At 42.7% G+C, this 20112-nt stretch overlaps 1 protein-coding gene across 1 annotated transcript in view; it reads left to right on the top strand.

Annotated features, from left to right (window-relative positions):
* LOC132400127 (deoxynucleoside triphosphate triphosphohydrolase SAMHD1-like) overlaps positions 1-16452 on the top strand; it is a 55420-nt gene extending 38968 nt beyond the window's left edge. The window contains exons 12-16 of the mRNA XM_059981202.1: positions 5301-5482; positions 13679-13771; positions 14465-14569; positions 15294-15431; positions 16303-16452. Of these exons, the coding sequence (XP_059837185.1) occupies positions 5301-5482; positions 13679-13771; positions 14465-14569; positions 15294-15431; positions 16303-16335 (551 nt within the window). The 3' untranslated portion in view covers positions 16336-16452. The remainder of the gene's footprint in view (positions 1-5300; positions 5483-13678; positions 13772-14464; positions 14570-15293; positions 15432-16302) is intronic.
* The last annotated feature ends 3660 nt before the right edge of the window (positions 16453-20112 follow it).

The raw sequence follows: 20112 nt of genomic DNA, 5'->3' as shown, positions 1-20112 counted from the left end.
GAACACAACTGTGATCCAGTGCTATACTCCGACTAATGATAGTGATATTGAAGAAAAGTAAGTTTCTATGAGCAACTGCAATGGGAGGTAGAGTTAACACCATGCCGTGGAGATCTAAACCCTAAAGCGGGGAATAACTAGGGCCTGTAATGTGCTGTAGATTTCTATGTTCTATCAACTTGCACTTCACTAGGGTCACAGGCACCATGGATCTGAAACAATGAATAACAAGGGTGAAAGACTGTTAAAATTCTGTGCCATGAACTATTTGGTCAAAGGAAGGACCCTCTTTCCACAACATGAAATCCATAAACGGACGTGATGCTCACCCAGCGGACGTGACAAGAACAGGCTGATCAACGGCCCACTCCAAGATGGCACTGGTGCACGTTGGCGACTCTCAGCTGGCTGCAGGAAATTGTACTAGTTTTCCTCTTAAGTATACTCCTTTTGAACCACTCTTATGGCATCTGCAGAATATAAATTTCCTCTTAACAACAGACAATGAAATGACATTAATGATCTTCAGATCTCACGTTCGACAGTTGAACATGGCAGTGGCGCTTTTAAGAGTCAATGGCATGGCTGAAAACACGGCAGGAGAGATTGAATTCGAACCAGGCTGAAGTGCTGGGGGATGAGGCCTCCTCTACCCAGTATCTTGTTGGCGAATGTGCAGTCACTGGAAAATAAGACTGACAATCTCAGGACAAGGCTGCTGTCTCAGAGACAGATAAGGCAGATCTCAGTTGTTGTTGCACTGAAACCTGGTTAAATGTAAACACACCTGACGCAGTGGTACAACCAGAAGATTTTATAATTTTCAGAATATATCAAACCTTCAACTCTGAGAAGCATAAGCTTTTTAGTCAATTCTCTTAAGTGGATCAACGTTGGGGTTATTTCAACTTCTTGTCCCCTGAATGAGGACAATTAATAATCAAATGCAGACCATTCCACATGGAGATCTCATCTGTGATCCTGTAAGCAAACATTTGTGAAACTGCATGAAACTATCTGTGAACAAGAAACAGAACATCCTGATGCATTGTAAGTTATAGTCAGTGACTTTAACCAGGTCAGTTTGAAGGAAATTCTGCCCAATTATCACTAGCATGTCACCTGTTGCACCAGAGGTCCCAACGCACTAGACTACCGCTACACTGTGATACAGAATGCCTACCGTTCATTCCGGAGACCATGTTTTGGCAAGTCGGATCATTTGGCTGTACCTCCACTACCTGAATACAGGCAGTGTCTAAAGAGCAAGACTCCAGAGATCAAGACAAGTAAGAGGTGGTTTCGGGAGGCAGAGGAACGGCTGCAGGATTGCCTTGAGTCAGTGAACTGGGCCGTGTTAGAACTCATCTGAGGTGCTGAGTGACTATGCCAGAGTCATTACAAACTTTATTAAAACAGCAATGGATGAGTGTGTCCCCACAAAATCCTTCAGGGTTTTTGCCAATCAGAAGCCCTGGATTTACAATGAAATCTGGAATGCTCTGAGAGCCGGATTAAAGGCATTCAAGTTTAGAGATCAAGAATGCTACAAAAGGTGCAGGTATGATCTCTGCAAAGCTGTCTCTCAGGCAAAGTGGAGATTCCAGACTAGACTGGAATCAAAGAGGGATGTTCAACAGCTGTGGCAGGGTTTGAATGCTATAATGTCTGACAAAGTTAAATCTCGTGACATTGGGGACAGCAGAACTTCACTTCCGGCTGAGCTCAATGCCAAACGGTCGTCATTTCATACAATGACCCTCCGGAACGAACTCTGTATTTTCTGGCCAAGAAGGATCTCCAACCATGCCCTTCTCTTTCAGTGTCATCAAGAGAACGGCCACAATCATCATGAGGAGACAATGGAGATGGAGGCCAACTCCATCATCAAGACAGAACTTCACTGGACCCCTGAAGGGTGGAGGAAACACAAGAGACCAAAGACAACTTGATGCTGCATCACTGAGGCAGAAATGAGGACCCTGAGTTACATCTGGGGCACAATAGAGAAGATGGCCATGGACAGACAGACAATGGACCTTCTTTGCTGCCCTAAACACCAGCTGGGTAATAGGCAGTAACTGCAAAATAAAACAAATTATACACAATCGATCTGGTCATAGTATTGGTAAATGGGGTGACTAGGCTTGTGTCAGCTGCTTCAAGAACCAAATGGTTGAGGAACCGTGGCTGTTCCGGAACTTCACTACGTACACATCACTGCACCTTCTGATTACTCCTCCAGGCGGAAGGGAATGAGACCTTCCCTTCAAACAAGTGAAGAAAGTAAGAATCCAGAGTAACAGAAGGCCATTTGGCCCATCGAACATTCTCTACTATTGAAGACCATGGCAGAAATTCTATCTCTGCACCATCTCTGTATTCCTTGATTCCCTTACAAAAGTCCACATCTGTTTGCAATGTACTCAGCGGATGGGTATTCCATTGACAATCATGCTGTGCCATGGAATTGAATTCCAAGAGTTGCTTGACTTCATTTATCATGTTATGGTTGGTCTCAGGGTCTGCAGTCTAAAACTATAACATTAAGAGATCTTAAGCAGAAAAGTGTACATCACTAACCACTTTTCTAAATTAATGTAAAATTATTCCTTTTTGTTTGGAAAAGTACAAACTCCTTGGACGCAGAACTCGGAGGAGACTGTTAACAACAGGACGTCCGGTCTCCTGGCATTCAGGATGAGTTAGTAAATGGGATTTTACATCGGCTTCATAGGTGAACCCTGAGAGTAGTTTGTAAATTGTTGCCTCGCTAACTGGAGGCCTGTGACTAGTGTGGCGCAGGGATCGGTGCTGAGTCCGTTGTTGTCTGTCAGCATTCTGCAGTTCAGCTCATTTAGAGGATGATAAGTAATATTTTGATTTCTGTACTGTTATTCATAGTGTCACGTACCCCGTGACCGGGTTACCAAACCAGCAGGAATGGAATAATACGTTGGAGTCTGGTATTACTTTAATTAATAGTGTTTATTAGTAAACTAAGTAATACAGTACTATAAAATGCAAATATATAAAACAGGTTAGCAATGATATATACAGAAGTGTGGAAATAGGAATCAAAACCAAGCTCTTTCAAAGTCTAGGGGTAAATGAATAGTCTTACGATGGTGCAGAGTTCAGTTCAGTTCAGTTTAGTTTAGGTCGAGGTAGTTGCTGGTGTACCCTTGGAGAGAGAGAGAGAGCGAGAGGTGATGCCATTGCCGTCGAACCTTCTATTGTCTTCCTGTTGCAGTTATGGTCACCGACTGTGACCCCGTACCTGGCATGACCGTTCTTCAGTGGTAGGCTTGTCAGCCAGGCAAGGGTGGACACGCACACAAGTAATTCCCCACCGGTCGCACCTTCTCACACTGTGAGCCTCTGATCGATTCCCCCGAATCGATCCTCCAAACCCCCACCTTCACGTGGGTGCACAACGCTCTTTCAGTGTCCCGTGGTGTGTCTGCTTGTGTCTTTGCAGACCTGCTTTTTATCTCCCCTTGCGGGTTACCGGCCGTCCATCACCTGGTCCTGCCTTCCTGTCTCATTAAGAATCCACACCAGCAAAAGTAAATAATCAGCCATGGAGACATAACTTTAAATCTTTGTCTCTCTCTCTCACATCTGCAGCATAGTTCACGGGGGTGGGGGGGGGGTCAGCTTGGTTTACTCATCATAATAGGAACATAGAAACACAGAAAACCAACAGCACAATACAGTCCCTTCAGTCCACAAAGTTGTGCCGAACATGTCCCGTCCTGAGAAATTACTAGGCTTACCCGTAGTCCTCTATTTTTCTAAGCGCCATGTACCTATCCAAAAATCTCTTAAAAGACCCTATTGTATCCGCCTCCACCACCGTTGCCGGCAGCCCATACCACACACTCACCACGCTCTGCGTAAAAAAACTTACCCCTGACATCTCCTCTGTACCTACTCCCCAGCACCTTAAACCTGTGTCCTTTTGTGGCAACCATTTCAGCCCTAGGAAAAAGCCTCTGACTATCCACACGATCAATGACTCTACTCATCTTTTACAGCTCTATCAGGTCACCTCTCATTCTCCTTCACTCCAAGGAGAAAAGGCCGAGTTCACTCAACCAATTCTCAAGGCAATGCTCCCCAATCCAGGCAACATCCTTGTAAATCTCTCCTGCACCCTTTCTATGGTTTCCACATCCTTCCTGTAGTGAGACGACCAGAACTGCGCACAGTACTCCAAGTGGGGTCTGACCAGGGTCCTATATAGTGGCAACATTACCTCTCAGCTCCTGAACTCAATGTGTTTGTGCTAGTTCCAATCGTGTTTACTTGTGGCCTTGCACATGTGTGTCATCTCATTGGTTTAGGAATATATATGGAGGGTTATGGGCTGAGTGCAGGTTGGTGGGACTAGGTGAGAGTAAGCGTTCGGCATGGACCAAAAGGGCCGAGATGGCCTATTTCTGTGCTGTAATTGTTATATGGTTATAAATGTGAAACCCTGACCTGAACCAGGAAAAAGCACATAATGAATTTCAAAATAATTTTTAGAATTTAAAACAAATCTCAATTGCAGTAAGTAATAGCAATGCAGGAAGAAAAATAATAGACATAATCCTCTAAATGAGCTGATCTGTGGAATGCCGACAGACTTTCACATAGCCGCTCCTCTCTCTAATCTGTCTAATTCTGACTCAACATACTCTGACTCTCTCAATGTACTGTTCCCTGTCACAATGCTAACCAACAGCCCTGGTCTAGCCTTGGACAAAACACTCAGCTCTTGCACCAAACAGGTGCCCCTTTTATACCCGTAAAAGCCCCTTACACTGGTACTTTTCCATGTGCTTGATACCTGCAGCATGAATTCAGTTTCTAGTGAAAGTCATGTTTTCACCATCTTCCACTGTTATGGCTGTACACGTGTACTCCCTTAATTTTCTCAAACTTTGCTCTGAACTGGGTCTCTTGTACTCCCCTAAATAATCCCGCTGCAAATTAGCACCATTTTGTCTTTTAGACTTCCTTTTTATTTTAGTGTATACCAAGTAGGAATCACCTTGAACTTTTTCCTCACAAGACTATGGTACAGGTACGGGCCAAAGTGACTCGACAGAATAACAGTTTGGCATGTACAAGGTAGGCCTGGGTCTGTGCTGTATTGCTCTATAACTGTCGAACTCTATTGCTAATAGGTACGAATCACACATTTATCTTCCTAATTCACTTTAAGTCAACCAGAAACAAAAGTTTGTTAGATCAATGCAATTACATGTTGTTATAATGTTTTTCTTTGATCTTGTATTTTGTTTTTACAGACAGTATCTTTGAACAGATTCTGAATTCCTCTCAACCTGAGCTGGAAGAGGCACGGACAATCCTGAACAACATCAGAAACCGCAGATTGTACAGATGTATTGGGCAGGCACAGGCTGAAGACGGGCAGACACAGGCTGAAGAAGGGCCGGCACAGGCTGAACAAAGGAAAACTACTAAAAAGGTCATTATTACGGGCTGGTATTCTCTGCCTCAACTCTCTGTATTCCTCCCAGAACCAGAAGGCAGTGAACCTTCCCTTGAAACGAGCTGAAATTGGAAGAGTCAGGTGTAATAGTTTTAGCCCTTTGAGGTTCTCTGCTATTCAACATTATGGCTGTTCTACCTCAGCATCATGTTCCTGTACCTCTCCAACACTCTTGATTCAAGACTGCTCTGCCATGTTGTCATGGCTGATGCATTTCTCTCAATTTCCTGCCTTCTCCAATATCCCTTCAGGCACTGACTCATCTACCCCAAGTATACCCCAATGACTTGGCCTTCATAGCCACATGTGGCAATAAGTTCCACATATTTACCACACTCTGGCTAAAGAAATACCTCCTTATCTCTGTTCTCAATGGACATACCTCTATTCTCATCTTAGACTCCCACAACAGATGAAACATCCTCTCCAAGCCTATTCTGTGCAGACCTTTTTAATATTTTTTATTTTTTCTCTGAGATCTCCCATCATTCTTCTGAATTCCAGTGATTTTTGGCCCAGAGTCATGAAATGCTCCTCATATGATGAGCCTTTCGATCCTGGAATCATTTTTGTGAACCTCCGTTGAAATGTCTCCAACGACAGCAGATCCTTTCTGCGATAAGGGGCTCAAGAACACTTGCAGAACTCCAAATGAGGCCTCACCAGCACTTTAACATTAACAATAACAGCCTTAACATTGCATTCTTGCTTTTATATTATAATCCTCTCCAAATGAATGCTGACATTGCATTTGCCTTCCTCTCCACCAACTTCACCTGCAAATTCACCTTCAGGGAGTCCTGCACGAGGACACCCAAGTCCCTTTGCACCTGAGATTTCAGAATATTCTCTTCATTGTGAAAATAGTCTACACTTTTATTTCTTCCACTAAAGTGCATGACCATACCCTTCCCACCACTGTATTTCATCCACCAATCCATTCTCCCAATCCGTCTTAGTCATTCTGTAACCTCTCTGCTCCTGCAAACTACCTGCTCCTCCACCTATCTTCATATTGTCTGCAAACCTGGCCATAAAGATATCCATTCCTTCATCCAAATTAAAGAGAGCAGTCTCAACACACACCCCATGGAACACCACTTGTCACCGCAGCAAACCAGAAAAAACTCAATTTATTCCCACTCTTTGCCACCTGCTAATTAGCCAATGCTCTGTCCATGGTAATGTATTTCCTGTAATACAGTGGGCTTTTATCTTGTTAAGCAGCCTCACTTGTCAAAACCCTCTGAAAATCCTAGTAGATAACATACTCTGATTCTCATTTGTCTATCCTGCTTGTTATTTCTTCAAAGAATTCCACCAAATTTATCAGGCAAAATTTTCCTGAAGGGAACCATGCCAACTACACCCTATTTTATCATGTGCCTCCAAGTACCGGAAACCACATCCTAAACAATCAATTCCAATATTTTCCCAACCACTGACGTCAAACTAACTGGCCTGTAATTTTCTTCCTTCTGCCTCCCCCACCCTTGCAGAGTGGAGTGACTTTTGCAACTTTCCAGTCCTCTGTAACTGTGCCACAGTTCATCGATTTTTGAAAGAGCAATACTAACACCTCTACAATCTCTTCAGCCACCTCCATTGGAACCCTGGAGTGTACACTATCTGATCTACGTGGCTTATCTATCTTCAGACCTTTCAGTTTCTCAAGCACCTTCTCCCTAGTAAGGGCAACTTCACTCACTTCTGTCCCCAACGCTCTCAATCTTCCAGCTTACGGCCAGTGTCCTCCACAGAGAAGACTGATGCAAAATACTTATTCAGTTCATCGGCCATTTCGATGTCCCTCATTTACTACTTCCCCAGCATAATTTTCCAGTGGTCCAATATCTACTCTCACTTCTCTTTTACACTTTGATCTATCAGAAGAAATTTCTGGTGTCACCTTTAATATTATTGGCAAGCTTAATTTCATAATCCAACTTTTACTTCTTTATGACTTTTTTAGTTGCCTTCTGTTGGTTTATGAAAGATTCCCAATCCTCTAACTTCCCATTGATTTTTGCTGTATTAAATGTTCTCTCTTTGGCTTTTATGTTGGCTTGGACTTCTCTTGTCAGCCAGGGTTGCATCATCCTGCCTTTAGAAAACTAATTCCAGGTGAACTGAAGTCAGTAGCAATTGCTTCATACTCATCCAGATTCAAAGATAAATCTCCGAATACAGTCCAGTCTACCGATTCAAAGCAGTCCTACAACCACTCCTATCTTCCCTTGTCCATAGCTTCTGGGTCCTCACTACTGGTGCTGCCTATACTCAGGGAGTAGAAGTACAGCCAGATGATCAGATTTTCCATAGTGAGCGCATGGAACAGCACGGAAGACATTCTTGATGATGGCGTAACAATGGTCCAATGTGTTGTTTCCTCTGGTACTGCAAATGATTTGTTGATGGTAATTAGTTAATGAGTTTTTCAGGCTGGCCTGGTTAAAATCCCCCAAAATGATGGTGAAGGCATCAGTGTCTGCTGTTTTGTGTATATTGATCCCATTGCTCAGATCAACTAAAGCCTGTTTGACATTGGTTGAGGTGGAAAGTACACTGGTTCCAAAATGATCACAAAAATCTCCTGTGGCAAGTAAAATGGCTGGCAATTAATCGCAAGACATTCCAGGTCTGGTGAGCAAAGTTGGGTCAACACTGTACATTTGTGCACCAAGCGAAGTTGAACATGAGGCACGCACCTCCACCCCTGCTTTTCAGACATCAATAGTCCTATCCTGATGGTGTATATTAAACCTGTCAATCTGAATCGTTGCATCCAGTATAGAAGGGGTTAACCAGGATTCTAGGAAGCAAAGGATGCATGAGGTCCTAACGTTCCTCTGATACAGCACCCTAGCTCTGAGATCTTTGATTTTGTTTACTGGAGACTGTATGTTTGCCAGCAGGATAGTTGATATTGTGAGTCTAAAGCTCCATTTTCTTAAACACACTTGTGTTCCTGACCTGCAGCCACTTTTCCAACACAAATCCAGTGAGAAGTACAGCTACAATCAGCTTTGTTTCCATTGGTTTTAAGCAGTGACAGTTTATTGAATTGCATTACAACATCTTTATTAACTGTACAGATCTTGGACATATAATAACAGAGTTGTCGAGATGGGAGATTTTAATTTCCAAAATATCGATTGGCATCTCCCTAGAGCGGGGGTTCAGATGGGGTGGAGTTTGTTAGGTGCGTTCAGGAATATTTCTTGATACAATATGCAGATAAGCCTAGAAGAGGAGAGTTTGTACTTGATTTGGTATTGGGAAATGAACCTGGTCAGGTGTCAAATCTCTCAGTGGTAGAGCATTTTGGAGATAGTGATCATAATTCTATCTCCTTTACAATAGCATTGGAGAGGGATAGGAACAGTAAGTTAGAAAAGTGTTAAATGAAGTAAAGGGGAATTATGAGGCTATCAGGCAGGAAATTGGAAGCTTAAATTGGAAACAGATGTTCTCAGGGAAACATACGGATGAAATGTGGCAAATGTTCAGAGGATATTTGTGTGGAGTTCTGCATAGGTATGTTCCAATGAGACAGTGAAGTTATGGTAGGGTACAGGAATTGTGGTGTACAAAGGCTGTAATAAATCGAGTCATGAAGAAAAGAAAAGAAAAGAAAAGCTTATAAAAGGTTCAGAGATCTAGGTAATGTTAAAGATCTAGAAGATTATATGGCTAACAGGAAGGAGCTTAAAAAGGAAGTTAGGAGAGCCAGAAGGGGCCATGAGAATGCCTTGGTGAGTAGAATTAAGGAAAACTCCAAGGCATTCTACAAGTATGTGCAGAGCAAGAGGATAAGACATGAAAGAATAGGACCTATCATGTGTGACAGTGGGAAAGTGTGCATGGAACTGGAGGAAATAGCAAAGGTACTTAAAGAATACTTTATTTCAGTATCCACTATGGAAAAGGATCTTGGTGTTTCTAGGCTGCTGTGGGAGACGAGGGAGGAGATTGCTGAGCCTCTGACAATGATCTTTGAATCATCAATGGGGACAGGAGAGGTTCTGGAGAATTGTAGGGTTGCGGATGTTGTTCCTTTATTCAAGAAAGGATGTAGAGAAAGCCCAGGAATTATAGACCAATAAATCTTACTTCAGTGGTTGGTATGTTGATGGAGAAGATCCTGACAGGCAGGATTTATGAACATTTAGAGAGGTATAATATGAGTAGGAATAATCAGCATGGCTTTGTCAATGGCAGGTCGTGCCTTACGAGCCTGATTGAATTTTTTGAGGATGTGCCTAAACACATTGATAAAGGAAGAGCAGTAGATGTAGTGTATATGGATTTCAGCAAGGCATTTGATAGGTACCCCATGCAAGGCTTATTGAGAAAGTAAAGAGGCATGGGATCCAAGGGGACCTTGCTTTGTGGATCCAGAACTGGCTTGCCCACAGTAGGCAAAAAGTGGTTATAAATGGGTCATATTCTGCATAGAGGTTGGTGACCAGTGGAGAGCCTCAGGGATCTGTTCTGGGACCCTTACTCTTTGTGATTTTTATAAATGACCTGAATAAGGAACTGGACGGATGGGTTAGTAAGTTTGCTGATAACACAAAGGTTGGAGGTGTTGTGGATAGTGTGGAGGCCTGTCAGAGATTATAGCGGGACATTGAGAAGATGCAAAACTGGGCTGAGAAGTGGCAGATGGAGTTCAACCCAGATAAGTGTGAAGTGGTTCATTTTGGTAGGTCAAATATGATGGCAGAATATAGTATTAATGGCAGTGTGGAGGATCAGAGGGATCTTGAAATCTGAGCCTATAGGACGCTCAAAGCAGCTGCACGGGTTGACTCTGTGCTTAAGAAGGCATACGGTGTATTGGCCTTCATTAATCATGGAATTGAATTTAGGAGCCCAGAGATAATGTTGCAGCTATATAGGACCCTGGTCAGACCCCACTTGGAGTACTGTGCTCAGTTCTAGTTGCCTCACTACAGGAAGGATAGAAAGGGTACAGAGGAGATTTACAGGGATGTGGCTTGGATTGGGGAGCATGTCTAATGAAAACAGGTTGAGTAATCTCAACTTTTTCTCCTTGGAGTGACGAAGGATGAGAGGTGACCTGATAGAGGTGTATAAGATGATGAGAGGCATTGATCGTGTGGATAGTCAGAGACTTTTTCCAAGAGCTGAAATGGTTGCCACAAGAGGACACAGGTTTAAGGTGCTTGGAAGTAGGTACAGAGGAGATGTCAGGGGTAAGTTTTTTATGCAGAGAGTGCTGAGTGTGTGGAATGGGTTGCCGGCAACGGTGGTGGAGGTGGGTATGATAGGGTCTTTTAAGAGACTCTTGGATAGGTACATGGAGCTTAAAAAAATAGAGGGCTATGGGTAAGCCTAGTAATTTCTAAGGTAGGGACTTGTTCGGCACAACTTTGTGGGCTGAAGGGCCTGTATTGTGCTGTTGGTTTTCTATGTTTCTATGTATTTGTGATTCCTATCTGTAACCGGCGAAATGGGAATATTTAATCGTATCCATTGAGCTCTGCCGCTGCTCAAGATCACCGCTCAATAGGTGCCCCAGAGGTCCACATAGGCTGGTCACTTTTGGCCAGCTCCTGTCTCATAACTCCGCAATTCCTTTTACTCCACTGTAATACTCACATATGTGGCATTAGCTTCTCCTTCTCATATAGCTGGGTGAATTCTCTCAATTGTGATCACTGGCTCTTAAAGGGTCCTTTACCTTAAGCTCTCTAATCAATTCCAGTTCATTGCACAACTCCCAAGCCAGAATAGCTGATCCCCTTTGTGGGTTCAACCATGAGCTGCTCTAAAAAGACATCTTGTAGATATTATACAGAATCCCCTTCTTGAAATCCAGGATCAACTTGATTTTCCCAATCTACCTGCATATTGAAATCCTCCATGACTATCGTAACCTTGCCCTTATGGCATCCATTTTCTGTTTCCAGTTGTAACTTGTAAGCCACATCTTTGCTACTGTTTGGGGTCTTTTTACCTTTGCAGTTTCTGAGCTTGATATACAATGACTCTAAACCTTTCAACCCTATGTCACGTCTTTCTAATGATTTGATTGCATTTTTTCCAAACAAAGTCACCCAGACCCTCACAGATTTAAGGGTCAAAACACTTCAGGAAAACGCTATAGAGCTTTTCACTCCAAACCAGTCAGACACAGCAACACTGACCATTCAATGCTTTGTCTCAAATCCAAAATCCAAAATACACAACATGAATCAACAAGCTGCTCCAAGCTGTGGTGCTTCTAATTTCTCATCATATCCAAAAGCTGATGTTCATTTGGTGTAACTACTGAAAAATTTTACTGACAGAAAAGTCATGGCAAGACTAATCCAAAATCAAAACAGACTATTTGCCTCTTATCTGCGACCATATGGACTGTTATACTTAGGTGACGTGTCCATAGCTCCAATGATTGCTCCAAAAGTCGAATCTTTCATTTGATCCTTTATTAGCAATTAGAAAACATGCAACTAAGCATTATTGAGTGTTACCTCAGCAGTCAGCAAACAATATGAGCTCCACCAGTCCCAAGCTCTAAATTGCAATGAAATAAACAAGAATGCGTAATTCATTCCCGTCGATTTACCACACCCCCATTCATGTAGCCATTACCATCATAAACATAATAAACCCCAGAGCTCAGAAGTGCAAAGCAGAGAGAGAACTGATACATTGCTTCTACAATAATTTTTGAACAGATTTTCTGAAATGCTTCATTTTTTCCAATCTCTCTCTGTTACATGTTTATTAATAGTAAAACAATTGAAACCCCTTTTTAACAAGTATCATTAGCCCCTCACTGACAGCCAGTGGACTCACCAATGAGAAAACCACCTGTCTCAAACTCCGTATATCTAGTTTGGTATTCCTTGGGCCCCACCAAAACTGGGAAGTTGGGATGTCTGAACCACCGGAACCTCGATCTGTGTGAACACTGTGCAGATACTGCCCCCATGCAATTATCTGTCGACAAGAAATAACAGATCATGCACTCCATACAATTACAATATTTACAAACGTCAGCTTTATCAAACAGAGAAAAGAAAAGAAAAAAAGATAAAAAGGGCCGACTACAGTTAACCCAGTCCAAAAGTGCACATCCATTGGAGTTCATCTTGAAGTTGTCTTTAACTCACGTGCTGGACCACAGTCTGCATGAAAGCACACACCGTCTTCCAAATGTCGCTCAAAATCTATCTCATACAAATGGGCTCCCCCGGGGGGTATTGGTCCTTCCTCCTTGAAGCTTTCATCGGAACAAAGCACCTTGTGCATCAGGGACAACGTCCTCAGACATCTTCCCTCTTGTCCTCTCCCAGCTCCCCTCAGAAAGTACCTCAACCCACACCACAGTGTCCATCACAAAAACCTATCAGGCAGTGTTCTCTAGAACCTTCTCCCAATTCCACCATCCTGATTGGTTGACACAACATTCCTAACTTGAATAATATAGCCTCTTAACTTTAGCTCAAGCCCAAGCATGCCAAAAGCAGAACAGACTGGTTTTAGAGAACTGTTGTGTTGGCACGTGGCCAAGTGGCTAAGGTGTTGGTTTAGTGATCTGAAGGTCACTGGCTCAAGCCTCAGCTGAGGCAACGTGTTGTGTCCTTGATCAAGGCGCTTAACCACACGTTGCTCTGCGATGACACCGGTGCCAAGCTGTATCGGCTTAATGTCCTTCCCTTCGACAACATCAGTGGTGTGGAGAGGAGAGACTTGTGCATGGGCAACTGCCGGTCTTCCATACAACCTTGCTCAGGCCTCAGTCAGCATCGAAATCGATGGACAGCCGAAGAAGAAGAACAAGAAGAAGAGAACTGCTAAAATGAAATATCTAGAGCATCGTAAAAATCTTAACCAGGGTGTTACACAATGAATGCACATAAATAAGCATTATATTTCCTTACGGAACAAGGTCCATAATTACTGTTACTAATTCATCAATCATTGATAATCTCTGCTCAAAATTATAATGGCATTCGAGAAAATTTGGGCATATGCTCTCAAAAGTTTCCTCTCCCTGGACGGTCATTTGTAACATTACAATCCCTGTAGGTGTTGACTGTCACAGACTGCAGTCGATGTTTTATTGTATTTTGGATTTTATTTGTACATTTGCAAATTTAATCAAACTCACTTGAAATGTTCTCTCTCCATCAGGAGAAGATTGCTAAGCTGAAGACTAAATTGGTTGAAGCTGTTGTCTCAGAACAAGTGGACGTTAAGCTTGAGGCAAAAGATCTCATTGTAAATGTGAGTACTGGCTTGCTAATGATGGAGAAGAGAGTTCTGTATACATCTGGCAGATTGTGCCATTATGGAGCCAAGCCCTTTGGTCAGTCATCAGGTACCCATTTACCTAATCTTACCCTCATCTATTTTATTCTCCACATGTTCCTATTAACTCAGTACAGATTCCAGCACTCACCTGCACATCAAGGGTTAATTACAGTGGTCAATTAATTTACAAACGTGCACAGTTCGGGATTTGGGAGAAAATCTGAGACCCCGAGGAATTCCCCTTGGTTACAGGACAGCATGCAAACTCCACGTAGACAGTACCTGAGGTCAGGATTAAAGCCAGGTTACTGACTCTGTGGCATTTGAATCTTCCCTCATTTCCCCCCAGATCCTATCACTTTCCCGCTCTGTAGGTGTAATTTACCACAGACATTTAACCCGCTTGTCATTGGGATGTGGGAGGAACTGGTGCACCTCAGGGGAACTTGCATGTTCACAGGGAAATTGTATATTCTCTGTGCAGGAGTTTGGGATTGAGCCTGCACTGTGGAACTAAGAGGCTGCACTTCTATCAAAAGAGTAACTGTCATAATCGTTGGGCTTGTGACCAATGTGATAAAAAGTAGAGTTTGTTTTATTTTGTGGCTATTTATGAGTAATTTGTATTTTACCATGAATAAATATAACTAAAATTTCTCACACTAGGTTATTCCAATGAACTACGGGATGCAAGAGAAAAACCCCATTAATAATGTTCGATTCTACCGCAAGAATAACCCTGACAAGGCCTTCAAAATCAGAAGAGAGCAGGTAACCTCCCGAGCATCGGAGATATAAACACGTCTGGCTGCTGAAGCAGCGTGTGAACTCGTTTCCTTCCAGCCTTGCACCGGCCACTGTTGGGGTTGTGACTGGGGCTCTCGTTGTGGGCTTTCCACTGTTTTCAGTTTGCTTCCCAGCCATCATCGTCTCTGGAGATATTGGCCATCTCCCCGAGATTCAGTCTGAACTTGGTGTGTCTGCAATCTGAACCTTGCTCCGTTGCTCTCGGAAGCTCATTGTGGTCTAGTTGTCATAACAGGATAGTCTGGACAGGCTGAACATGCATTTCCCAGACTTTATAAATGTGAGAGGAGAGTCGTTTGAAACATACAGTACAACAGGGCTTGCCAGGATTGAAGTGGAAAGAATGTTTTCTTTTTGAAACTGTAGAACTAGGCGTTCAATTTTTAAAAATAGATGGTTGCTCACTTAAGAGGTGAGGCAAAGCCTTTTCTCTCAGAGATGATGCATACTTGGAACTTTTTTCTTTGAAGCAGAGAAGTTGAGTACTTTCAAGACAAAGGCATGATAAACTGGTGGGTGGTTACTGTGAGTAGTCAAGATGGTGGATTGGAAGTTACAACAGATTAGTCACGATCTTACTGGAAAGTTCAATAGGCTCGAGGGACTGTGTGGCCAACTACTTTGTATGTTTGTATATCTCCTCGTGGTTGTGGGTATTAATCCCTCTCTCTCTCTGGTGCCCACCCAGGTATCTCAGATGCTACCAGAGAAGTTTTTAGAACTGCTAATCCAAGTGTTCTGCAAGAAGACCGACAAGAAGACTGTGGAAGCTGCAAAGGGACGGTTTTTTGAATGGTGTCGCACCATGAAGTTTTCCAATCCATGGGTAAGAAGAGTAAGATGCCACAGCATTACTGTAATAGCTTCTGCAAAGTCATAAGATAAAATTATGATGGGTGTTGATAGGGTAAAAGTTAGCAGACTTTTGAGATTGGGTGAGATTACAACCAGAGGTCATGGGTTAAGGGTGAAAGGAGAAATATTTAAGGAGATCATGAAGGGGAGCTTCTTTAACTCAGAGTGTGAGAATGTGGAATGAAGAGTAAGAGTGTGGAATGAAGTGGTGGATTCAAACTTAGTTTTAACATTTTAGAGAAATTTGGATAGATACATGGATGGAAAGGGTGGTCTGGGTACAGTTTGATGGGACAAGGCAGCTTAATAGTTTGGCATGGACTGGATGGGCCAAAGGGCCTGTTTCAGTGCTGTAAAGTCATGTGACTATCATGGGCATACATACCCTGCACACAGATGCCACAAATTAGCTTTTTGCTGCTCTGTGCCTCCTACCAAATGGCAACAACAGGAAGAGGGATGAGGTGCTGACTGATCTCATCATCCTGAGACATTGCCTCTTACAGATGTTCTCAATCCTTTCTCTCCTTGGCTGTTATACTCCGGGAATATTAGTGTCGGTTTTATTGACATTTGTCATGCAAAGAGACTGTGGAAATGTCCCCTTTCCTTCCTCAGAAATAATGGCAAGGAGGAGGTGGGTGGGAGGGATTTGAAACCTGAGGGGGTGGAAGGGGCTTTTGTTGAAAGGTGAGAGCAGTGTGGAGAATGTGTGGCAGCATGGTATGGAAGTGCAAGGAAATTGTTTTTCGTAAGCCCTTTTGAAGTTTAAATAATGTGATGTGATTTTCTTTTCCCTTTAGAATGGTGGTTAATCATTGTATGTTTGTATCCACTTGCAGGATCATGATGATATTGACCCTGCGCCAATGTAGGTACTAGCCCAGGAGTGACGTTCAATCACATCGTCAGGCGTGGAGCGATTTAAGCTGTTTAAGTAGAAAGAGAATGTTGTAGCTCTTCAAGTAGGAAAGGTGGGGAATTTCCTGTGCATAATGCAATTGTTTTATTTCTCGTCCTTGTTGGTTTAATCTTGTAGTTTCCTTGGTTCTTTTCTGATTCCCAGTTTACAGAGCGCTTGCTTCAAAGTTGAAAAGAAATCTTCATGCAAAGAAATTGAAATCTAAATGACTTAGGAACAAGTTAGTTGAGAAGAATTGTTTCCTTTTTCGACACAGTATCTTAGTGATCGCTTGCTCCCTGTTCCAGTTGGTATCTAACTTCAAACTGTAAACCATGTAGTTTGTATCACCATGCAGAACATTGCAGAGTGTGGAATACAGCGTTCACAGTAAACATACCTTTACCTCCCCCACTCTCTGATTTCTGCAGGGATCGCTGCCTCCGCGATTCCCTTGTCCATTCACCCTTCCCTCCAGCCACTCATCCCGTTTACTGTGTGTCTCTAGAAATAACTCGTTAGACCGTCACTAACAGCCACTGGAATCCACAGCGAGATACACATTTTTCTCAGGCTCCTTGCGTCGATGGTGTATACAACTTTTGGTCCTGCCAAATCCGTGAGGTTGAGATGTCTAGCCCACCCAAACCCCAGTTTGTGTCAATGCTGTGTGATTTCCTGCCCCCAGCAATCGCCCGTCAGCAAGAAATAACATCATACACTACACAGAATTATAAAGAAGTATACTTAAGAATGTTAACTTAAGCAACCAGCTACTAAAGGAAAGAAAGAAAAAACACAAAAGTGTCCATTATACCAAAACTGTCATGTGTGCACAGTGGAACTCAAACCTTCCAGAAACCATTGTCTTTGATATACAAACGGCACCTTCTGAATGTTGCTTGTAATCCATCTCGAACAAACGGGTTTCCTACGGCAGTATTGGTCCTTCCTCCTCAAAGCCATTCATCTGCACAAAGCACCTCATGTCACAGGGACAAAATCCTCAGCCTGTCTCCCTCTTGTCTTCACCCAGCTGCTGCCAACAAAAACCTCAATCCACACCAAAAACTCTCTGCCCAGCGTTTTCTAGAACCTTCTCCCATCATCTTGATTGGCAGGCGCCAGATTCCTAAGTTGAACAGTAAACAGTTACTCAGCTCAAACCCAAACAGACTGCTGTTACAGAACTTCTGAAATGAAATACCTACAGCATAGCAGTAAAAGTCTTAACCAGGGTGTTACATAACTTTAGCCATCTGTGCCCACCATCTTCTCACAAGCTTATTTTAGTGTAAATATAGCATTGTATGAAAGTGATGATGAGAAATATACAAGTAGTGCATTTGACTAAAGAATTTTGTAAATACACAGTTAAGAGAAGAAAGCTGTTTTGGGCTTTTGTGAATGTCATGGAGTTGGGGAAATGGAAGGACAGAATTAATTCTGTGATTGACTTGCAACTTGGAAGTCCAGTGTCCCCACTGATAATTCCTGATGGGTGTTAACGATGGACAACTGCTCCCCACTCCATCCTTTCCCAGATTAGCATGGAAGTTCATTTAGTTGCTTTGGCAAAGCAGGTGGGAGAAAGGAGAATGTGCTGATTGGCCAACACAAAAATGTTGTGGGTGGTCTGAATGATAACAGGTCAGGTTTGTAGACAATGCAAATACACTGTGGTGTACAATCGATTACTGAGGAGGTGGTAATGTCTCTGATTATGCTGTCCATGGTCCTGTTGACATTTAATGGAGAGCTGAAGTTATTTTGACTCCCCCTCTCCCACTCCAAATGGACTCAGGTGAATTTAACTCTACCTTATAAATGTGAGTTGTTTACTGCAGCTCAGGTGTTCCCCAGGTGAAGCCGACCCATGCCCAAGGGGGGATAGAGAGAGAGAGAGAAATATTTTTGCAAGAGTGGATTCTACCACTTGTTTACACAATTTATTGTGAGAGGCAAGAGGGTATTATCTCTGGTGGGTACATGCTGCAACATTGTGCAATAAATAGCCTTATTGGGGTATTTCAGGGGTAAAATGAACATACAACTTTTCTGTGATTGGACAACTGAATGTCATTTCACTCCTTTTTCTTATATTTGTCTTCATTTAATTGGATAATGAAAATCAGGTTGTATTTGGTGGTAAATATGTACTTTGATAATAAATTTACTTTGACTTTCAATTTACCTTGGATAGTGGGAAACATTGTTGTGACATTTGATATTAGATCACATAACTCCATCAGCCCTGTTTAAAAGGTCTCTCCTGGAGTGAGTTTGCATAATCATTTAGACATTAATTGTGTTTTCTTTGTCATAGTGGAATACTTAATGTTTTGTCTAGACTTATATGGAGATACAGTTAATGACAATGGAATATCAATAAAGTTGGGCTTGTCTGATCAATATCTTATTGTGTATCATTTTGTTGGTAAGTTCTTGTATTGTAGCAGTGACGACAGTTAAAGTCAATTTAACAATCAATCAGATCCAGTCATTACCTACAACTGGGACTTTTTCACAACCTGAGATCTCCTGGATCTCTGGATCTCTTTTGCCAGAGAACTGTGGACGTGGCCATCAAATACAGTCAGTGGCCACTGTATCAGGCAGAGGAGGCCCCTGATGGCCACTGAGTGTGTGTTCACGTTTGTCTGTTGCAATAGCTCGTCCACTTTAAGGCTCGATGTGTAGTGTGTTGAGATGCTCCTCTGCACACCACGGTCATGACACATGGTTATCTGAGTTACTATCGCTTTCCTGTCAGCTTGAATCAGTCTGGCTATTCTCATCTAATCTCTCTCATTAACCAACTATTTTTGTCCATGAAACTGCGGCACTCTGGGTGTTTTGTTGTTTTTCGCACTATTCTCTGTAAACTCTGGAGAAGGTTGTGCATGAAAATCCCAGGTGATCAACGGTTTCTGAAATGCTCAAACCAACGCGTATGGCATCATTAATCATTCCAATGTCAAAGTCACCCCGATCACATTTTGTCCCCATTCTGAATAACAAGTGAACCTCTTGACCATGCCTGCATGCTTCAATGCATTGAGTTGCTGCCAGATGATTGGCTGATCAGATACTTGCATTCACATTCTCTTGTTGAGGTGTACCTCGTCAAGTGGCCGCTGAGTATATATTCAAGGCTCAGATGGATTTTGGCTTCAGGGTGGAGAGTTAGGGGCTGAGGATAAAATCAGATCAATCATCAGGCTTGAGGAGCCGAATACCCAACTCTGTCCAACAAGGCCCTGTCATAATTCAAAAAAACAAAAGCAGGTTATTATCACATGCGTACGTCAAGAAATCTGTTATTTTGTGGCAGCAGTACCATGCAATACATAATTAAAAATTATGATCAGTTGTAAAAAAAAGTGCTAAATTGAAATAGTGAGTTAGTGTTCAAGAATTCATGGACCAATCAGTAATCTGATGGTGGAGGGAAGAAACTATTCCTTAAAGGTTGATTGTGCTTCTTCGGGCTCCAGCACCTCCACCCTGATGGTGGTAATGGGCAGAGAGCATGTCCTGGATAATGAGGGTTCTCGATGATGGATGCTGCCTTCCTGAGGCATCGCCATTTGAAGATTCCTCAATAAGTTATTGCCTGTGAATGGAGTTGGCTGATTCTGCAAATAGTTGCATCCTCTTTCGATCTTCTGTATTGGAGCCTCCATATCAGGCGGTAATGCATCCAGTCAGAAAATTCTAGAATATTATCTACTGTACATCAGCAGCATGT

The sequence above is a fragment of the Hypanus sabinus genome, chromosome 9 (genome assembly GCF_030144855.1).
Source record: "Hypanus sabinus isolate sHypSab1 chromosome 9, sHypSab1.hap1, whole genome shotgun sequence".
Lineage (NCBI taxonomy): Eukaryota > Metazoa > Chordata > Chondrichthyes > Myliobatiformes > Dasyatidae > Hypanus > Hypanus sabinus.
This window is presented reverse-complemented; position numbering and strand designations above follow the sequence as displayed.